Raw genomic sequence first — 19,114 nt, forward strand, 5'->3', positions numbered from 1 at the left:
TTTTATTTCAAACCTCTCTGCATTGATGGCCAAGGATTCCATTCAATGCAGTGCAGGGCCCTGGTTCCTTCCCTCCCCCACCAGCTCCCTAGCAGATGGACCTTGGAGGGGGTCTCACCCCTGAGACCCATGGGCCACATATCTAGCTGGGGCTGGCATTCTCTTCCTGAGAACCCCACCCCCATCTTCAGCACAGCCACTTCCAGCCAGCATTAGCTCGGGTTTGTCATTCTCACGAAGGCAGCTGAGGCTGGCCCGGAGGAGGAACCGACAACTAAGCTTGTGGCTTTGCCGGCCAGACCAGGGCGGCCCTTTGACACACAGAGGCTCTCATGCACACGTCTCCATGCTGGGGACACATGCACACACCCAGCACGCGCATATACCCTCAGTGCACTTGCACACCCACAGCGAACACAGATAGCGCACCTGGGTAAATGGCAATGCAAAAACATACAGAGGTCACCCCAGAAGGTATGTGCATTTTTCTCATTGTCTCGTAAGGCAGAGTACGTGACACCTACCGGCATCCACTGTATACAGATAAACGTTGCCCAGAAAACATACCTCAGAGATGCTGACTGACCCATACCACCCATCCACCCGCCCATCTATCCACCCATCCATCCATCCATCCATCCACCCTTCCATCCGTCCATCCGTCCATCTCTCCACCCATCCATCCACCCACCCATTCATCCCTTCATTCATTCATGCATTCATTCCACAAACACAAATTGAGTGTCTGCTACGTGCTAGGCATGATGCAAGGTGCTCAGGTTTCATCAATGTCTAACACAGTTGTCGCTGCCCTCAAGGAAGCCACTGTCTCATGGGGGAGGTAAGGAAGGTGCATAGAAGTAGGCCAGCCAGATAACTCCAGCAATGAACTTGCAAACATGAAATCCTGATCTGGGAAGAAGAGATGAGCAAGTCCGAAGGGAAGAGCTATAGCAAGTGACCTTGGGGGAAGGGACACACACAGGAGTTTCATGTTTAGACAAAGTGGGATTAGGTGAAAGTGATCACCTTTAATTTGATTAGTATGAGAATGTTTCCTGGAGGCAGACAGAAGGCCTGTGGGAGGGCAGGAGCTGCTGTGGAATGCAAGCCTTGGGGCTGCTTAGGCTAGCAGTGGGGGAGGGACCTTCCAAGCATAAATGGCCTTGGGAGGCTTCACAGACCAGTGGAGAAAGGGTCGCAGGCAGGGTCTGATGGGGGTGGGGCGGCGGTGGGAGGAGTGAACCCAGGGCCAGGGCGGCAGTTTCCCAGGGGCCTCCTCTCAGTACTCAGCCTCTCACTTGTCCAAAGGGAAAGTCAGGCCTGACCGGTTGAGTTGAGTGACTTCTCCCGACTTTTTGCTGGGGTGGGTGGAAAGGTGTGGGGGTGAGGGTGGGGGTGGGGCAGGGGCACGGCCAGCCCTGTGGGCTAACGGAAAGGAAGTAGGAGAGGCCTGGGTGTCTCCTGTGGGGGAGAGCGGTCATCAGGGAGGTCACCGTGGTCCCCCTCCCTTTCCTCCCCTTTGCCCCTCTCTTAAGTTCCTCATTTCTTTCCGGGCCAGGAGGTTTGGCCACCCCGGCACTGGCAAGGGAGTGTCAAGGAGGTGGAGTGCAGTGTGTGGCTTCTGCTGTGGCACATGGCTCTCATTCTTCAGGCGCTCATGCTGAGGCCAGGCTGTTCGTGGACCCACCCACACGCACATCCACACACTCAGAACCGAGCCCAGGGGACCAAAGACGTGGCGCCTGGAAGTGGAGAAGCTCCAGCGATTGGGGTGGAGGAGCAGAGCTGGCTGGCAAGGAGGGAGGTGGGAGGGCTGGGGCTGTGGGAGACAGGCATGGGTGTGACCACCCACAACACGCAGATGAGGCGCCCTTGCACTGACAGCTCTGAGGAGTGGCGACAGGGGAAACACATGCAGGCCCCGACACCGCCGAGTGACACTGTGAGCGCTGAGGGCACGCGGGGCGAGAGGAGATGTGTTTGGGCTGCGGCCAACACAGATTTCCTGGAAAGGGGGCCCGAGCCAGCCCCAGAGGATGGGGAAGTTTCCTCCTGCCCCTCCTCCAGCTGGGGCTCTCCTCGCCAGTTCCCAGGGTGACAGTTCAGTCTTGAAACTGAAAGCAAAGCTGAACCAAGAACACAAACCCACACACAGCACAGAGGCCACGCTCTCTGGCGGGTGTCGGCGGTGGTGGTGAGGCTGGGGGGTGCTGATGAAAACAGTGTGCGTAACCCACCTGTCCTTCTGTCTCCAGGCTCTGTGGAGGCGTGGCTCCATCTGAGAGTCCCATTTCTGAGAGCAGGGTCAGGCCACTGCTGGCCCTCACGCAACACAACCCCCCTACAGCAAGGCAGGCAGGGGTGTGACCACCCCCACTTCTTCCTCTGTAGATGTGGCCCCTCAAAGCTAACTGGTCCCTACTCCCAAGGTAAAATAAGGCTGACTTCAACGGGAGCCAGGCAGAGTCAGAAGAGCACTCTATATACCCACAGGCCCCACTCAGCCCCTCACACGATTTTTCCCCAAGCCAAAGGAGTTACAGGGATTCTCCATGCTGCTGTCATGTCCATGAGGCCCGGCCAGGCGCCCTGACTCCCCCATGCCCTGGGGATTCGTCTTCAGGGTGGAGAGAGCCCAGAGTTCCTCCATCTGTCAGTTTCTCCAGGGGAAGGGGAGGAGGCAGGGAGGGAGGCTGCATGTCTTTGGGACTAGCACGAGATGCTGATGCTGGTGAACCAGACTGGCACCAGCACTCAGCCACTTCCCACGGGAGGCCATTCAGTTGACTTCCTCTTTCTCCTTCTTTCTTTCCCTGACCCCCTTCTTCTCTCCTCGTCCTCCCTTTTCGGCTGCTCCTCTATTGGCAGTCTGCCTTAGCAAGGCAGCGTCGCTCTGGTTCATTGGCAGTTCTGGCAACGGAACTCAAGGGTGACTTACTCACTGTCCCCATCTCTCCCTTCTCTCTAGGTCGCTCCTGTGGTTGGTCCAGCCCAGCATGCAGCCTTGAGCCTGGCTTAGCTCACCACCTCCTCCAGCTCTCTCCACCCCCTATTTTACTGCACCTCAGGGGGTAGGCTCTAGGCTCCAAAGTACCCGAGTGGCGTGGTGAGTGGCGTCTCTTCATTAAGAAAGCCCCACAGGTCTGGAGGGCTCTGTAAATCCCGCTGTCAGCTTGCTGAGAAGACAGCATGGCTATTACCCTACAGCCTAGTGACCTGATCTTTGAGTTCGCAAGCAACGGGATGGACGATGATATCCACCAGGTATGGCCCCTGAGAATAGAGCACAGTCAGCCCGTGTGGATAATCAGATAGACACAGACAGCCAGGGAGCCAGCTGGCTGCACAGCTAGCCAATCAGCAAATATCCATCGAGCACCTACTATGCTCAGGGCACTGGACCTGCTTGCCAGCCAGCCTGCGTAACAGTCAGTCACTCATGAGGCTGGTACGGAGTCACTGGGCCGTCATTTAAGGAGCTGGTTGCTCACGTGCAATCAACGAGCCAGCCAGACAGCTGCTAAGTACATCAACTGAGCTGCTGGTTAGCAACATGGAGTAAAGCACAAAGGGTACGCTGACCATCAAATGCATTTTTCAGCCATTTCCCTTCTCCCAAAGTGTCACAGTGAGAAAGCTGAGGGAAGAGCCACATAGCAAGAATGAGTGCGGCCAGCTGAACTGTAGACTGGAGTCCAGGCCCTGATATTTTCAGTCATCTCTTTGGCCCCAGCCTGAGGATTCAGGACAAACTAGAAATGAGGTCTTTGGTGGGAGGAATTTGGAAAATAGGACAGGATTCTGGGGTGCCCACTCAGGTCCCCACTGCTCCATTCCTTCCCTGCACTGGCACATTTTCTGTGCGCTTAAATGTACCCATTGAATGGTGTCCTGGCACACTCATCACTACCCTCCATTCTCCTCCTTCCACAAAATGGAGAGGGAAGAGGCACCCAGGTACAGTAGAAGGAATGGAAGATTAGGAGTCAGGAGCCCTGGGTTCCAATCCCAGTTTGGCCACAGTGTCACCTGAGCAAGTCCTGTCCCTTACTCTATCTCTTTGTTTTGTTTTGTTTTTTTTGAGATGGAGTCCTGCTCTGTCACCCAGGCTGGAGTGCAGTGGCGTGATCTCAGCTCACTGCAACCTCTGCCTCCCAGGTTCAAGTGATTCTCCTGCCTCAGCCTCCCGAGTAGCTGGGATTACAGGCGCCTGCCACCATGCCCGGCTAATTTTTGTGTATTTTAGTAGAGACGGGGGTTTCACCATGTTGGCCAGGCTGGTCTCGAACTCCTGGCCTTAAGTGATCTACTCACCTTGGCCTCTCAAAGTGCTAGGATTACAGGCGTAAGCCACTGCACCTGGCCCCCTACCCTATCTGACTTCTGTTTCCCCATCTTCACCAAGAGGAGATCCAAATGGATTACCTCCAAAGGGCATTCCAGTCTAACTCGGATGCTCTCTATTCTAAATCCTGTGAGAATGGAAAACTGTCAAATCTCTAGCGGCCTACCAAAGGCTGCCCCCTAGTGGCCTTTGAACACATTGAACTTTCTGTCTGCCTCCCTACCTAAAGCTTGCTCAATTTTATTGAACATACAGGGTGTGCCTAGCCTGGTGGAAGGCATCAGACAAGGAGAAAGGAAGAAAAATCTACCATACATGAGTTGTCAATGCTACTTGTCGTTTTTCATTTGTTTCTAGTCCACTCAGCAACTGTTTCTTTTCTTCATAGAGGCTGTTTTTCACAGAAGCAGTTCTTACCCTCCACCCTCAACAGACAGACTCTCCAATCCACAGAGAAGCTCCAAGCCCAGGATGCCCTTAATTTCCCTTCCTTCTCTCGTTTTATCTGTAACATTTCCTGTTCTTGTTTCCTTCCCACTGGCCCAGGAGAAAGAAATGCTCCATTTCCTTGCAAGGGTAATTCCCAATCTCTGTATGTACTGAATCTGTTCTCTCCGGCATCCTCCAAGACCTCAAACCATCCATCGCTTCCTCTCTCTCATATCTTTTTTGTTTGTTTATTTACTTATGTGTTTATCGAGACAGAGTCTCACTCTGTCATCCAGGCTAGAGTGCAGTAGCGCGATCTTGGCTCACTGCAACTTCTGCCTCCTGGGTTCAAGCAATTCTGTGCCTCAGCCTCCCAAGTAGCTGGGATTACAGGCACCCACCACCATGCCCAGCTAGTTTTTATATTTTTAGTAGAGATGGGGTTTCACCATGTTGGCCAGGCTGGTCTTGAACTCCTGATCCACCCACCTCAGCCTCTGAAAGTGCTGGGATTACAGGTGTGAGCCACCATGCCCGGCCCTATTTTAATTGTTTGAGGTGGAGTTTCGCTCTTGTCATCCAGGTTGGAGTGCAGTGGCACAATATTGACTCACTGCAACCTCTCCCTCCTGGGTTCAAGCGATTCTCATGCCTCAGCCTCTGGAGTAGCTGGGATTATAGGCATGCATCATCATGCCCAGCTAATTTTTGTATTTTCAGTAGAGACGGGGTTTCACTATGTTGGCTAGGCTGGTCTCAGACTCCTGATCTCAGGTGATTGGCCCTCCTTGGCCTCCCAAAGTGCTGGGATTACAGGCGTGAGCCACCGCTCCCGGCCTCTCGGATCTTTTAGATGTCTCAGATCTCTCCTCAACTTTGAACATCTTCAGGTCTCCCTAACCCTAAAAGAAAACCTTCCCTCCCTTCTGCCCCCACTTTCAAGATGCTACCTTTTTAGTTCCTTTCTTCCCCCAGGGTAGTTTCCACCCTCTGTTTTCACTTTCTTACTTCCCTTTCACTCTTTTTTCTTTTTTCAGAGAGGGTCTCACTGTGTCACCCAGGATGGAGTGCAGTGGCACAATCATGGCTCACTGTAGCCTCAACCTCCCCAGGCTCAGGTGATCCTCCCACCTCAGCCTCCCAAGTAGCTGGGATGACAGGCGCACATCACTGCACCTGGCTAATTTGTGTGTGTGTGTGTGTGTGTGTGTGTGTGTGTGTGTGTGTATTGAAACAGTTTTGCTCTTGTTGCCCAGGCTGGAGTGCAATGGTGCGATCTCAGCTCGCTGCAACCTCCATCTCCCAGGTTCAAGCTATTCTCCTATTCTCCTGCCTCAGCCACCCGAGTAGCTGGGATTACAGGCATGCACCACCACACCTGGCTAATTTTGTATTTTTAGTAGAGACAGGGTTTCACCATGTTGGTGAGGCTTGTCTCAAACTCCTGACCTCAAGGGATCCATCCTCCTCAGCCTCCCAAACTGATGGGATTACAGGCATGAGCCACCGCGCCCGGCCTAATTTTTGTATTTTTTGTAGAGATGGGGTCTCGGCATGTAGCCCAGGTTGATCTTGAACTCCTGAGCTCAAGTAATCCTGCTTCAGGCCTCCCAAAGTGTTGGGATTACAACAAGTGTGAGCCAGCTGGGAGTGGTGGGATTACAACAGGTGTGAGCCAGCTCACCTGTAATCCCAGCGCTTTGGGAGGCTGAGGCGGGCAGATCACTTGAGGTTGGAAATTAGAGACCAGCCTGACCAACATGGAGAAACCCCATCTGTACTAAAAATACAAAATTATCCAGGCGTGGTAGCACATGCCTGTAATCCCAGCTACTCGGGAGGCTGAGGCAGGAGAATCGCTTGAACCCGGGAGGCAGAGGTTGTGGTGAGCTGAGACTGTGCCACTGCACTCCAGCCTGGGCAACAAGAGTGAAATTCCATCTCAAAAAAAAAAAAAGAAAAGAAAAAGGAAAACAAGTGTGAGCCACCGCGCCTGGCCCCTTTCACTCCTTTTAGGAAACTGCGTTTATTTTGAAATGTGTAATAAATACAAAAGGGTGCATAAATCATATTTAGATATAGACATCTATAAAATGAACACCCAAGTACTCACTACTTAGGTTAAGAAATAAAACATTACCAGTCTCCTAGAAGGCCCTGATACCTAACACTCAATGAGAGCTTAGTCTACGCCAGGCCCTGCTCTGAGTGCTTGATGTGTATGATCTGTTTAAACAATCCTAAGGGATCAATCATATGATCACTCCCATTTTATAAACGGGGAAGCTGATACACAGAAAGGTTAGGTAGCTTGCCCAAGGCCACACTGCTAGTGAGCAGCAGTTTGGTCTCAAGCCCAGGCAGTCTGGTTCTAGATAAGCACAATCCAATAGAATTCTCTGGAATGCTGGAAATGTCCTGTGTTTGTGCTGTCCAGTATGGGGACACAAGTCACACGGGGCTATAGAGCACTTGAGATGTGGCTAGTGCAATTGAAGAAATGACTTTTTAAGCTTTCCAAAGTTTTTATTTACCTCTAAATTTAAATAGCCACCCATGGCTGGTGGATATCATCATGGACAGTATAGCTCTAGACGCTGGGGCCTTAATCACTATACCCAACCCCCTACCCCAGTCTGTCCTCACTGAGATCCATTGCAACTTGGCCTGGCACCCTAGCACTGCCCTACAACTGATCCAGCCAGGGTGACTGCCCAGCGCCAAACCCAAAGGTCTTTTATCCATTTTTGTCCATTTTTATCCATTTCTGGATCCCTCAGGAACACTACATAGAGAGGATCACGCTCATCCTTTTTGCATGAAAAAAAAGAATTATCATCCACAAACAGATCTTGAGACTAAACAACAACAAAAAGAATGATCAACATTCCCATGAAAGCAAATTTGGAAAATACGAAAGACAGAATGGAGAAAAAATTATTCAAAACTCTATAATGAAAATAAAACTATAGCGGGGCATGGTGTCGGTTTATGTCTATAATCCCAGCACTTTGGGAGGCCAAGGTGGGTGGATCACCTGAGGTCAGGAGTTCAAGAACAGCCTGGCAAACATGGTGACACCCCGTCTCTACTAAAAAGTATAAAAATTTGCCAGACGTGGTAGCAGGTGCCTGTAATCCCAGCTATTCAGGAGGCTGAGATAGGAGAATCGCTTGAACCTGGGAGTTGGAGGTTGCAGTGAGTCGAGATTGCGCTACCGCGTTCCAGCCTGGGTGACAGAGCCAGACTCTCTCAAAAAAAAAAAGAAAGAAAAAAAAAAAGAAAACTATGATTAACATCCCGGTATATTTCTTTCTATATAGAGGTTTTTTTATTGTTTTTTTTTAATAGAGATGGGGTCTCACTATGTTGCCCAGGCTGGAACTCCTAGACTCAAGCGATGTACCCACTTTGGCCTCCCAAATTACAGGCATGAGCCACCGCATGCAGCCTCCTGTATGTGGAGTTTTTTTAAAAAAAACATTTGCAGTCATACTGCTTTTTAATTTAGCTTTGCTTAATTTCAGAACATTTATACTCTCCAGGGGTTGAATTCTCATCTCAATTTTCTTATCTACTCCAAGGGATCGAGTGACTACCAGCTCCCTTTTGAACTCTTAGACACTTATTTTTGACTCCCTGATAGGCATCTCTATTTCAGATGTCCCAAAGGCACCTCAGGCTCACCACATCCAGACATTGTAGCCCTTATCTTGGTCCACAACCTGCTCTTCCTTCTCCTGGGCTCTCCCTTGGGATGAGCAGTATCTCCATATCCCTGTTGAATGAAGCTGGAAATTGAACCCCTCTCCCCCATCCAGGCGGTGACTGAGTCCTGACCTTTCTATTTCTATAATGCCTCTGTTCCGTCTTCTTCCCACTATCATTGCCACAGATGGAGCCTGAAGATGTCTGAGCCCCTAATTCTTGCTGTGAACTAGGTCCCCAACCCTGACTCTAGGCTGAATCCCTCTCCTGACTATAGGTTGAGCCCCTTGCCCTTGCCATCAACTAGTCTATTCCCAATGGCCTGAGGATGAATCTAATCCTTATAGACTGAGCCCGAACCTAGCCACAAATTAAGCCATAACTACAACCAGTTAAAAATGCTTGCCCTAGCCGGGCGCGGTGGCTCACACCTGTAATCCCAGCACTTTGGGAGGCCGAGGTGGGTGGATCATGAGGTCAAGAGATCGAGGCCATCCTGGTCAACATGGTGAAACCCCATCTCTACTAAAAATACAAAAAATTAGCTGGGCATGGTGGCGCGTGCCTGTAATCCCAGCTACTCAGGAGGCTGAGGCAGGAGAATTGCCTGAACCCAGGAGGCGGAGGTTGCGGTGAGCCGAGATCGCGCCATTGCACTCCAGCCTGGGTAACAAGTGCGAAACTCCGTCTCAAAAAAAAAAAAAAAATGCTTCAAGTGCCGGTGGTACAGAGTTAACCCATCTCTATTCATCAAGAACCCACTCAAAGTGTCACCTAATGAGGCTGGACCTATACAAAGGACAGCCCCTGATGAACCCAAGAATAAGGTCTTGCACAGAGGGGTTCTCTAGGGGTTGAATTCTCATCTCAATTTTCTTATCTACTCCAAGGGATTGAGCAACCACCAGCTGCCTTTTGAACTCTTAGACACTTATTTTTGATTCTCCAATAGGCTTATTTCAGATGTCCCAAAGGCACCTCGAGCTCACCACATCCAGACATTGTAGCCCTTATCTTGGTCCACAACCTGCTCTTCCCCTAACTGTGGCTGTGAACTTGGTCCATTTTCAGATTCCATTTTCAGATTCTGCTAGGAAGGGTTTGCTGGAAGACCTGGGTGTGTCGTGAACCACATCCCTATCTTCTCCATAGCTGGAAGACCCCTCTGTGTTCCCAGCTGTGATCGTGGAGCAGGTACCGTACCCTGATTTACTGCATCTGTACTCGGGACTGGAGCTGGACGACGTTCACAATGGCATCATCACAGACGGGACCTTGTGCATGGCGCAGGATCAGATCCTGGAAGGCAGTTTTTTGCTGACAGGTCTGTTCCCTTGCTGGGCAGGGAATGTGTGGTAGAAAGAGGGGCTGTGTCTTTAGGGAACAGCAGCCCACAATGGCTCCTAGTAACCCTGTGCAGAATGGGCAAGGCTACCAGCAAAAACGTGCTGCTTCACAGAGGAGGGAACCATCTTAGTAGATTCATGGTCTGTGGAGATGGGGTGGGACAATCGGGAGTGAAGACCAGCTGAGGGGGTGGAGAGTTAGGGAGGGAAGGGTGCTGGGCCCTTCCTGGCTGTCCCTCAGTACCTCTGGACAGGGTCCCCTGCTTCTCACTCACTTAGCACTCACTTCAGGGCCAGCCTGAAGGATGCTTACCACCATCCTCTCTTCGGGCTGGCCCTGATTGTAGCTGTACCCCCTGCCTTGTGCCCTGAGGGAACTTTTCTTCTCTCCTCCCACCATGGAACCCGGACCAGATGACAATGAGGCCAACTCGCACACCGTGTCAACTGCAGAAGTCTTGCTGAATATGGAGTCTCCCAGTGATATCCTGGATGAGAAGCAGATCTGTAAGTGTGAACCCCAGTGCCTGAACTCGAGGCAACAAAAGAATTCCGTTTAAAAATATGAAATCTGTGTATTGGTTTCTCAGGCAAGTGTGCACTCAGGTATATTCGCCATACCCACTGATATTCATATGACTTTTATCTTTTGTGTATTTTGGTGGCTGGCTTATTTCAGTTAGCACAATGTCCTCAAAGTCCATTCATGTTGTAGCATGTGTCAGAATTTCTTTTCATTTTCAGGCCAGGTGCGATGACTCATGCCTGTAATCCCAGCACTTTAGGAGGCTAAGGCGGGTGGATCACCTGAGCTCAGGAGTTTGAGACCAGCCTGGGCCACATGGTGAAACCCCATCTCTACTACAAATATAAAAATTACCTGGGCATGGTGGCACACATCTGCAATCCCAGCTACTCAGGAGGCTGAGGCAAGAGAATCACTTGAACCCAGGGGGTGTAGGTTGCAGTGAGCTAAGATCGCACCATTGCACTCCAGCCTGGGCAACAAGAGCGAAACTCCATCTCCAAAAAAAAAAAGGATGAATGTATTTCCATTTCCAGGCTGAATAATATTGGCCAGGGTACCTTTCTCAGGCTCTGCTCTTTTACTTAACTCCCAAGAAGACAGACATGCAGCGTGGGGCTCATTTAGAAATAAGTGATCCCACAAGGTCAGGAGTTCGAGACCAGCCTGGCCAACATGGCGAAACCCCATCTCTACTAAAAATACAAAAATTAGCCAGGCGCGGTGGCAAGCGCCTGTAGTCCCAGCTACTGGGGAGGCTGAGGCAGGAGAATCACTTGAACTCAGGAGGCGGAGGTTGCAGTGAGCGAAGATCGTGCCACTGTACTTCAGCCTGGGTGACAGAGCCAGATTCTGTCTCAAAGAAAGAAAGAAAGAAGTGATCCCTGCCCATCCTACCAGGCTCCTAGCTGCCCAGAGGGCCCCCAAGGCAGGCTCTTCCCAGTGCCCTCTTAGGCAGATGCCTTAATGGCACAGGAAGGTCCCCCTAGATTGCCCTCTCCCAAGGGGTGCTATGGTACAGTGAGGGAAAGCAAGCCATAAAGCTGAAATGTGACAGGTGTCTAGTCCTGGCTCTCACCAATGTTCATCCAGGATCCAACAACTGGTGCCTATTTGTACTGGGCACCAACTTGCTGTATGACCTTGGGCACTTGACTTCCCCTCTCTGGGTCTCAGTTTTCTCATCAGGAAAGCACAGGAATGGGACTACATGATCTCTAAGACCCGTTTGAGTCACAAAATGAGCCTACGACTAAATCAAGTTGGCCCTTTACCTGGGGTGCTGCCTAGAACTTCCCCACCGCCAGCAGTGGGCTATAAATGTGACAGCTGTGATTGGGGCCAGCTCGTGCCCACAGCTCTGCAGATGCTTCCTCTCCTTGTGGTACAAGCCACATGAGGCATTTTCAGGTGCATCCTGTGTCTGGGGCGAGGGAGAAGAGCTCCCCCTCCCTTGAAACCTACAAGTCTCTCCAGCACTGGGCGACCCCCACTCCAGCCCCTGCCCTGGGCCCTGCCCACCCCAAGCCTTTCTTCTTGCAGTCAGCACCTCTGAAATGCTTCCAGACTCGGACCCTGCACCAGCCGTCACTCTGCCCAACTACCTGTTTCCTGCCTCTGAGCCCAATGCCCTGAGCAGGGCGGGTGACACTAGTGACCAGGAGGGGCATTCTCTGGAGGAGAAAGTCCCCAGAGAGGAAAACGCCAAGAAGACTGGGAAATCAAAGAAGAGAAGTAAGTGGGAGAGAGTGAGGGGATGGGCGGGGCGTGGGGGATGGTCAGGGTTCAGGGATGTGTTAAAAGGCCAGCTCTCTGGTGTGACACGGATGGACCGAAAGGCCTCCCTTCTGTGAAAGCTGGCCTCATCCGTTAGCCTGCCTGCAGCCTGACGTTTCCCATGCTGCCCCTGTCTGCCCGGGATCTGCATAAGCTCTTACAGAAACATCGATGATCTCGGCGGGTTGAATCCTGGGCTGGGAGTTTGGACACCAGGCTCGGCCCTGGCCAGTCCCCAGACCTCTGGGGCCTCAGCCTATAAAAGGCTAGTCATGCCGGGTGCTTATCTCCCTTCTGCAGAGCTTATAAAGCCGAGGCCATATATGAGAGAGGACTTTGGGCTTTCCCAAGCCCTGTGTTATTGATTTACTCAGGCAATGGCTGCTCGATACTGCCTTGTCAGCATGGTAACCAAACCTCAGCTCTGCGCTTACCTGCACAACAGTGGCGCCTTGAGGCTGCCTTTCCATATCAGAAGTCAGGCTAGGCACTCTGCTCTCACAAAGGTGACTTGTTTGCAAGCACTTGGTTTCTCTGCAGCGTTGCCATGTTGCAGTACTACCCTGGGGGCCTGAAAATGAGGGCAGAGGCCGGAGGGCTGTGGCTCTAGAAAGCCATCTGTGGCCTCCAGCCCCGGTGATCTGCCTCCTCCTTGTTGGCCTTGTCACAGCCAACTTGGCCAGCTCATCGTCCTCACCTTTCCCTCACAGTCCGGAAGAGCAAGGGCAACCGAAGTACCTCACCTGTCACTGATCCCAGCATCCCCATTAGGAAGAAATCAAAGGATGGCAAAGGTATGGTCAGCTGGGACTCAGGTGATGTGGGGAGGGAGCCCCTTCCCTGCTGCCAGGGTGCCCCTCACAGCCCGCCCCTTTGCAGGCAGCACCATCTATCTGTGGGAGTTCCTCCTGGCGCTTCTGCAAGACAGAAACACCTGTCCCAAGTACATCAAGTGGACCCAGCGGGAGAAGGGCATCTTCAAACTGGTGGACTCCAAAGCTGTGTCCAAGCTGTGGGGGAAGCAGAAAAACAAGCCTGACATGAACTATGAGACAATGGGGCGGGCACTAAGGTAGGAGCTGTTGGGACACAGAACCCCTGCCCTGGGGACCACCGGCCCTTCCTTAAGTCCAAGGGCTCCTCCCAGCTTTAATGGAGACCTGACTGATCCTAAGGAAACGGGTATCACAACTTTCCTCTTAGCTTGCTCCTATGACCATTCCCAAGGCCCCCTCTGGGAGGAAGAGCCCCCTTCCTCTTGCATCTCTGACCTGGCCTTTTTCTCCTCCTCCCCCGCCCACTGCCCCCTCCTCCTCCTTCTTATTTTTCTTCTCCTCTCCTTCTCCCCCTTCCCCTTCCCCTCTCCCTTCCCCTCCTCCTTTTCTTCCTCCTCCTCCTTTCTTCTTCTCCTCCTCCTTCCCCTCCTTCCTCCTCCTCGTCCCCTCCTTCTCCTTCTTCTTTTTTCCTCCTCCTCCTCCTTCTTCTTCTTCGACAGAGTCTTGCTCTGTCACCCACGCTTGAATACAGTGGCACAATCTCGGCTCACTGCAACCTCCGCCTCCCAGGTTCAAGTGATTCTCCTGCCTCAGCCTCCCAAGTAGCTGGGACTACAAGCACGCACCACCACACTCAGCTAATTTTTTGTATTTTTAGTAGAGACGGGGTTTCACCATGTTGGTCAGGCTGGTCTTGAACTTCTGGCCTCTAGTGATCTGCCCACCTCGGCCTCCCAAAGTGTTGGGATTACAGGGCTGAGCATATCCTTTCCCTTGCCCTCGGGCCCTCAGCTGGCTCCCCAGCCAGCCTCACTCAGCCTTTCGCTTGCCTAGCCCTGGGGCAGGAGTGTGCTGGGGAGATGGAGATGGAAGGCCTCCCACCCAGCTCCCAGCTAACTCCCAAGTCCCCACCCCCTTCCTCTAGATACTACTACCAAAGAGGCATCCTGGCCAAAGTGGAAGGGCAGAGGCTGGTGTACCAGTTTAAGGAGATGCCCAAGGACCTGGTGGTGATTGAAGACGAGGAGGAGAGCAACGAAGCCCCGGCAGCCCCGCCTCAGGCCTCCACCAGTACTACCCGGCGGACCAGCTCCAGGGTCTCATCCAGATCTGCCCCCCAGGGCAAGGGCAGCTCTTCCTGGGAGAAGCCAAAGGTCCAGCATGTCGGTCTCCAGCCATCTGCGAGTCTGGAATTGGGACCGTCGCTAGACGAGGAGATCCCCACTACCTCCACCATGCTTGTCTCTCCAGCAGAGAGCCAGGCCAAGCTCACCAAAGCTGTGAGGTAAGGGCACCCAGGTCAGCATCAGTCTTTGCACAGTACCTCACGTTGGGGTTGTTTTCTTTCTTTTTTTAGATGGAGTCTCGCTCTGTCGCCCAGGCTGGAGTGCAGTGGCACAATCTCTGCTCACTGCAGACTCTGCCTCCCGGGTTCAAGTGATTCTCCTGCCTCAGCCTCCCAAGTACCTGGGATTACAGGCGCCCACCACCACACCCAGCTGATTTTTGTATTTTTAGTAGAGACGGGGTTTCACCATATTGGCGAGGCTGGTCTCGAACTCCTGACCTCAAGTGATCTGCCCACCTCAGCCTCCTAAAGTGCTGGAATTATAGGTGTGAGCTACCACGCCCTGGCAGGGCTCAGTTTTCAACTTCTTGCCAAGCTCTGCTCTGTCTCCAGGCTCATGGGATCCTCCCAGAGCCATGGAGAAGCCAGTAGGGCACTTGTTGGTCAATAGAGGGAAAGTCAGTTGCCTGAGGTCACACATCAAAGTCAGGGCAAAGCCACCACTTCACCTGGGGGCTTACAGGAGTGGGGCTCCCCAGGGAGCCACCAGTGCGTCCGTGTCCTGTCCCATCCTCCTACGCCTCCTCCATTCTAGAAAAGAAGCAACGGAGAATGTTTTAGAGCCACCTGCTGTGCCCTTCTTGGGACCTCCAGGCCTACCTGGCAAGCTCTCACTACATCTCATCTCCACTAAGGGACCTCTGATTTTCCCTGAGAAGGTTGGACTTGGTTGGGTTATGTGTATGGACCTCCCACTACACTGGTGCGGGTTACTGAGATACCCTTTCGAGAAGGGCAGGCAATAGAGTAGCATAGCGAGGGAGATGGGCTCTGGGGTCCCACAAGGTCTACATGTGAGTCCCTGCTCTAGTGCTTACTTGCTGTGTACACACGAGACCAGGGACTCACATCTAGGCCTTGTGAGACCCCAGCATCCCCACTCAGAAGACATCGAAGGATAACAAAACTTGCTAGGCGCAGTGGCTCATGCCTGTAATCCCAGCACTTTGGGAGGCCGAGGCAGACAGATCACGAGGTCAGGAGATTGAGACCATCCTGGTTAAGATGGTGAAACCCCGTCTCTACTAAAAAAAACTTAGCGGGGCTTGGTGGCGGGTGCCTGTAGTCCCAGCTACTCAGGAGGCTGCAGTACGAGAATCACTGGAACCCAGGAGGTGGAGGTTGCGGTGAGCCGAGATTGTACCACTGCACTCCAGCCTGGAGACAGAGGGAGAGTCCATCAAAAAAAAAAAAAAAGAAAGAAAGAAAAGAAAAAGAAAAAAAGAAAAAACCAAAAGGCATGGCTAGTCTTAGAGCAAGTTATTAATACGTAGCCTCTCTGTGCCTCACTTTCCTCAAGCTGTAAAGTCAGGTTGTTCTTATTCCACTTGCGGGCTGTTTTCAGGATTGAGTGAAATGCCACATGTCAATCACTTAGAATGATCCCTGACCTATATACCTATATATTAAGTAATTAATAAATGTGAGCTATGGCCAGGCACGGTGGCTCACGCCTTCATCCCAGCACTTCGGGAGGCCGAGGTGGGTGGATCACCTGAGGTCAGGAGTTCCAAGATCAGCCTGGCCAACATGGTGAAACTCTGTATCTACTAAAAATACAAAATTAGCTGGGTGTGGTGGTGCATGCCTATACTCCCAGCTACTTGGGAGGCTGAGGCAGGAGAATCGCTTGAGCCCGGGAGGTGGAAGTTGCAGTGAGCCAAGATCACACCACTGCACTCCAGCCTAAGTGACAGAGTGAAACTCCATCTCAAAAGAAAAAATTAAAAATTAGCTGGGTGTGGTGGCACACACCTGTAGACTGAGCTACTTGGGAGGCTGAGTCAGGAGGATTGCTTGAGCCCAGGGCTTCAAAGCCGCAGTGAGAAGTAATAGTGTCACTGCACTGCAGCCCAGGCAGCAGAGTGAGACCCTGTCTCTAGGAAAAAAAAAAAAAACACAGCAAAGAAATTGACAAATACCTTCAGCTCCATTCCTCTCGCGCCCTCCTTCCTAGCCAGCTTGGGGACACCGCCTGCCTTCACCAACTCTGTTCTCTGTTTCTTCTCAGTGTGTCTTCAGTGCCCAGCAACATCCACTTAGGAGTGGCTCCTGTGGGGTCGGGCTCTGCCCTGACCCTGCAGACGATCCCGCTGACCACGGTGCTGACCAATGGGCCTTCTGCCAGTACTACTGCTCCCACTCAGCTGGTTCTCCAGAGTGTTCCACCAGCCTCTACCTTCAAGGACACCTTCACTTTGCAGGCCTCTTTCCCCCTGAACACCAGTTTCCAAGACAGCCAAGTGGCAGCCCCGGGAGCTCCGCTGATTCTCAGTGGCCTCCCCCAACTTCTGGCTGGGGCCAACCGTCCGACCAACCCAGCGCCACCCACGGTCACAGGGGCTGGACCAGCAGGGCCCAGCTCTCAGCCCCCTGGGACTGTCATTGCTGCCTTCATCAGGACTTCTGGCACCACAGCAGCCCCTGGGGTCAAGGAGGGGCCACTGAGGTCCTCCTCCTATGTTCAGGGCATGGTGACGGGGGCCCCCATGGAGGGGCTGCTGGTTCCTGAAGAGACCCTGAGGGAGCTCCTGAGAGATCAGGCTCATCTTCAGCCACTTCCAACCCACGTGGTTTCCAGGGGTTCCCACAATCCGAGCCTTCTAGGCAACCAGACTTTGCCTCCTCCCAGCCGCCCCACTGTTGGGCTGACCCCAGTGGCTGAACTTGAGCTCTCCTCAGGCTCAGGGTCCCTGTTGATGGCTGAGCCTAGTGTGACCACCTCTGGGAGCCTTCTGACAAGATCCCCCACCCCAACCCCCTTCTCCCCATTCAACCCTACTTCCCTCATCAAGATGGAGCCCCATGACATATAAGCCAAGGGGTCTGGGCAAGTGTGACCTACCAGGCAAAACTGAGCAGGATTTTCATAGGGACCGACTTCAGTAGCACACCTGCCCCTGCATTTCAGTGGGATGTCAATACACTTGACCCCCAGTTCCCCGGCCCTACCTGGTGTCACTGTGATCAAACAGTGCCCAGCTTAAACATCCCTGGCAACAGACTCTGGCCTTCAAGAGCACTCGGGGATATGCTTTTGGCAGCATAACGGGCTGACTTGGTGATGGAGGAAAAACCCTGGAGCCAGGCTGAAGTTTGTGGCCGAGGTTTGTGCAGCAGCTCCGTGAGAAGAGCCCTTCTAGCTGGCTCTATCTCGCTGGCTGCATTCCCTACACAGGAAATTTACTACCCCATATGTGAATATCCTTGTATGTACTTGTGTGTACTTGTGAGTCTGTATCTTAGTTTCTTTGGGGAGGACAGGGCTGTAGCTGTGAGGTCTTGTCTCCAAGGGTGTCTGTATGTCTCCGTGGATCAGCCACAGGGATAGGGCTTTTGTTTTTAAGGGAAAACATTCTCTAATTCCCTTTGTACACGCCAAGATTCAGTTGCTCTGAGACTATGGGGTACAGGTTTGATCCCCCCAATCTGGCAATGGTGCAGAGCTGGAATGAGTGCAGAGTAGGAACGCTTTGATGCTCACGCACGTTGGGGAATATGCGCTCCTCAGGGACAAGGCTGAGTAGGGTGGAACCACGAGGGGAGGGAAGAGGAGTCAGCTCTGGGAGCAGCCCTCACTGGCTGGACCGAGGTACTCTCCCTGGAGTTTGCTGTGTTCGTGACCACAGTCACCATGCGGTCAGGCTGGAACCTTGGGCCACCCCAGAGTGCTTTGCTGAAGTATAAGACGGGTGAAGTGCCCTCCAGCCTCACAGCTAGCCACAAAGCCCCAGTCAGAGCTGAATTCATTGAACGTTTGTGCCTAGAGCTTGGGCTGTTTGTGTGATACCAGCCTCCTGCCAGACAATAGCCTTTGTTGACACCCCAGCCTACTTCCCCATCCTGGGCTCCCTCTTGATTACTTTTTGACATTTTTTCAGCTGTCAGGTGTCACTGAGGCTAGTCCGGCTGCGACCTAGATGGGGCCCATCCCCATTCCTGCTCAAGCATGGGTGCCTACCACATGGTCTTTGCTGCTCAGCCTGCCTGCGACTCACCTCGAAGGTGGACCAGCCTGCTTCTGCGATGGCTGCAGCAGACCTCCTCGGGTGGACCAATGCCTCTCATCTCCCACTTTCACACCTAACCCTGACTCCTTCACCAAGAAGATGGGAGTCAGCAGCCAGAAGTCCCTGCGACACCTCTCTCTCTTCGTGGCTCCCTGCTTCCCCCTTCCCTTTTTCCGAGGAAGGGCCAACCTATTCTCTCTCAAAGCTACCCTTTGGGCCGATGGCCTGGATCTCCTCCCCTCTCCCTTTAAATGAGCTTGCCTCCCTCCTGCCAAGTTTGAGGGCAAGGCTAAGAAATGTCAGCCACAGAAACAACTCTATTATCTGGTGACTTTGGGTAATGTGAATCAGTGCCTGAGGACCTATGTCCTTGGTACAAAACCATCCACTTGACCTAACTACCTCCCCTGGCCTCTCTCTCACTCTTCTCTTCTTTGCCAAGCCAACTCTCACCCTCTCCCACCCTCTCCCTCTCCCTGCCCCCTGGAGGGCACTGTGTTTGGTTGTGCAAATGTGTTTACTACGCGTTTCCAGCAGTTGGCATGAAAGTGCCTTTTTCTAATAAAATCAGTTTGTTATGACAGTTTCCTGATGGTTGAAAGTAAGCACCTTGATAAAGGGTCACCAT

At 52.5% G+C, this 19,114-nt stretch overlaps 1 protein-coding gene across 2 annotated transcripts in view; it reads left to right on the forward strand.

Annotated features, from left to right (window-relative positions):
• The window catches only part of ELF4 (E74 like ETS transcription factor 4), a 52,070-nt gene extending 32,956 nt beyond the window's left edge, over positions 1-19,114 (forward strand). For both annotated transcript variants that reach the window (XM_021676481.2, XM_012458740.2), the window contains exons 2-9: positions 2,972-3,267; positions 9,638-9,809; positions 10,246-10,338; positions 11,900-12,091; positions 12,844-12,927; positions 13,013-13,205; positions 14,054-14,413; positions 16,488-19,114. In XM_021676481.2, the coding sequence (XP_021532156.1) occupies positions 3,193-3,267; positions 9,638-9,809; positions 10,246-10,338; positions 11,900-12,091; positions 12,844-12,927; positions 13,013-13,205; positions 14,054-14,413; positions 16,488-17,292 (1,974 nt within the window). In that variant the 5' untranslated portion in view covers positions 2,972-3,192 and the 3' untranslated portion in view covers positions 17,293-19,114. The remainder of the gene's footprint in view (positions 1-2,971; positions 3,268-9,637; positions 9,810-10,245; positions 10,339-11,899; positions 12,092-12,843; positions 12,928-13,012; positions 13,206-14,053; positions 14,414-16,487) is intronic.

The sequence above is a fragment of the Aotus nancymaae genome, unplaced genomic scaffold (genome assembly GCF_030222135.1).
Source record: "Aotus nancymaae isolate 86718 unplaced genomic scaffold, 86718_ANA_hifiasm-v0.15.2.pri h1tg000004l, whole genome shotgun sequence".
NCBI lineage: Eukaryota > Metazoa > Chordata > Mammalia > Primates > Aotidae > Aotus > Aotus nancymaae.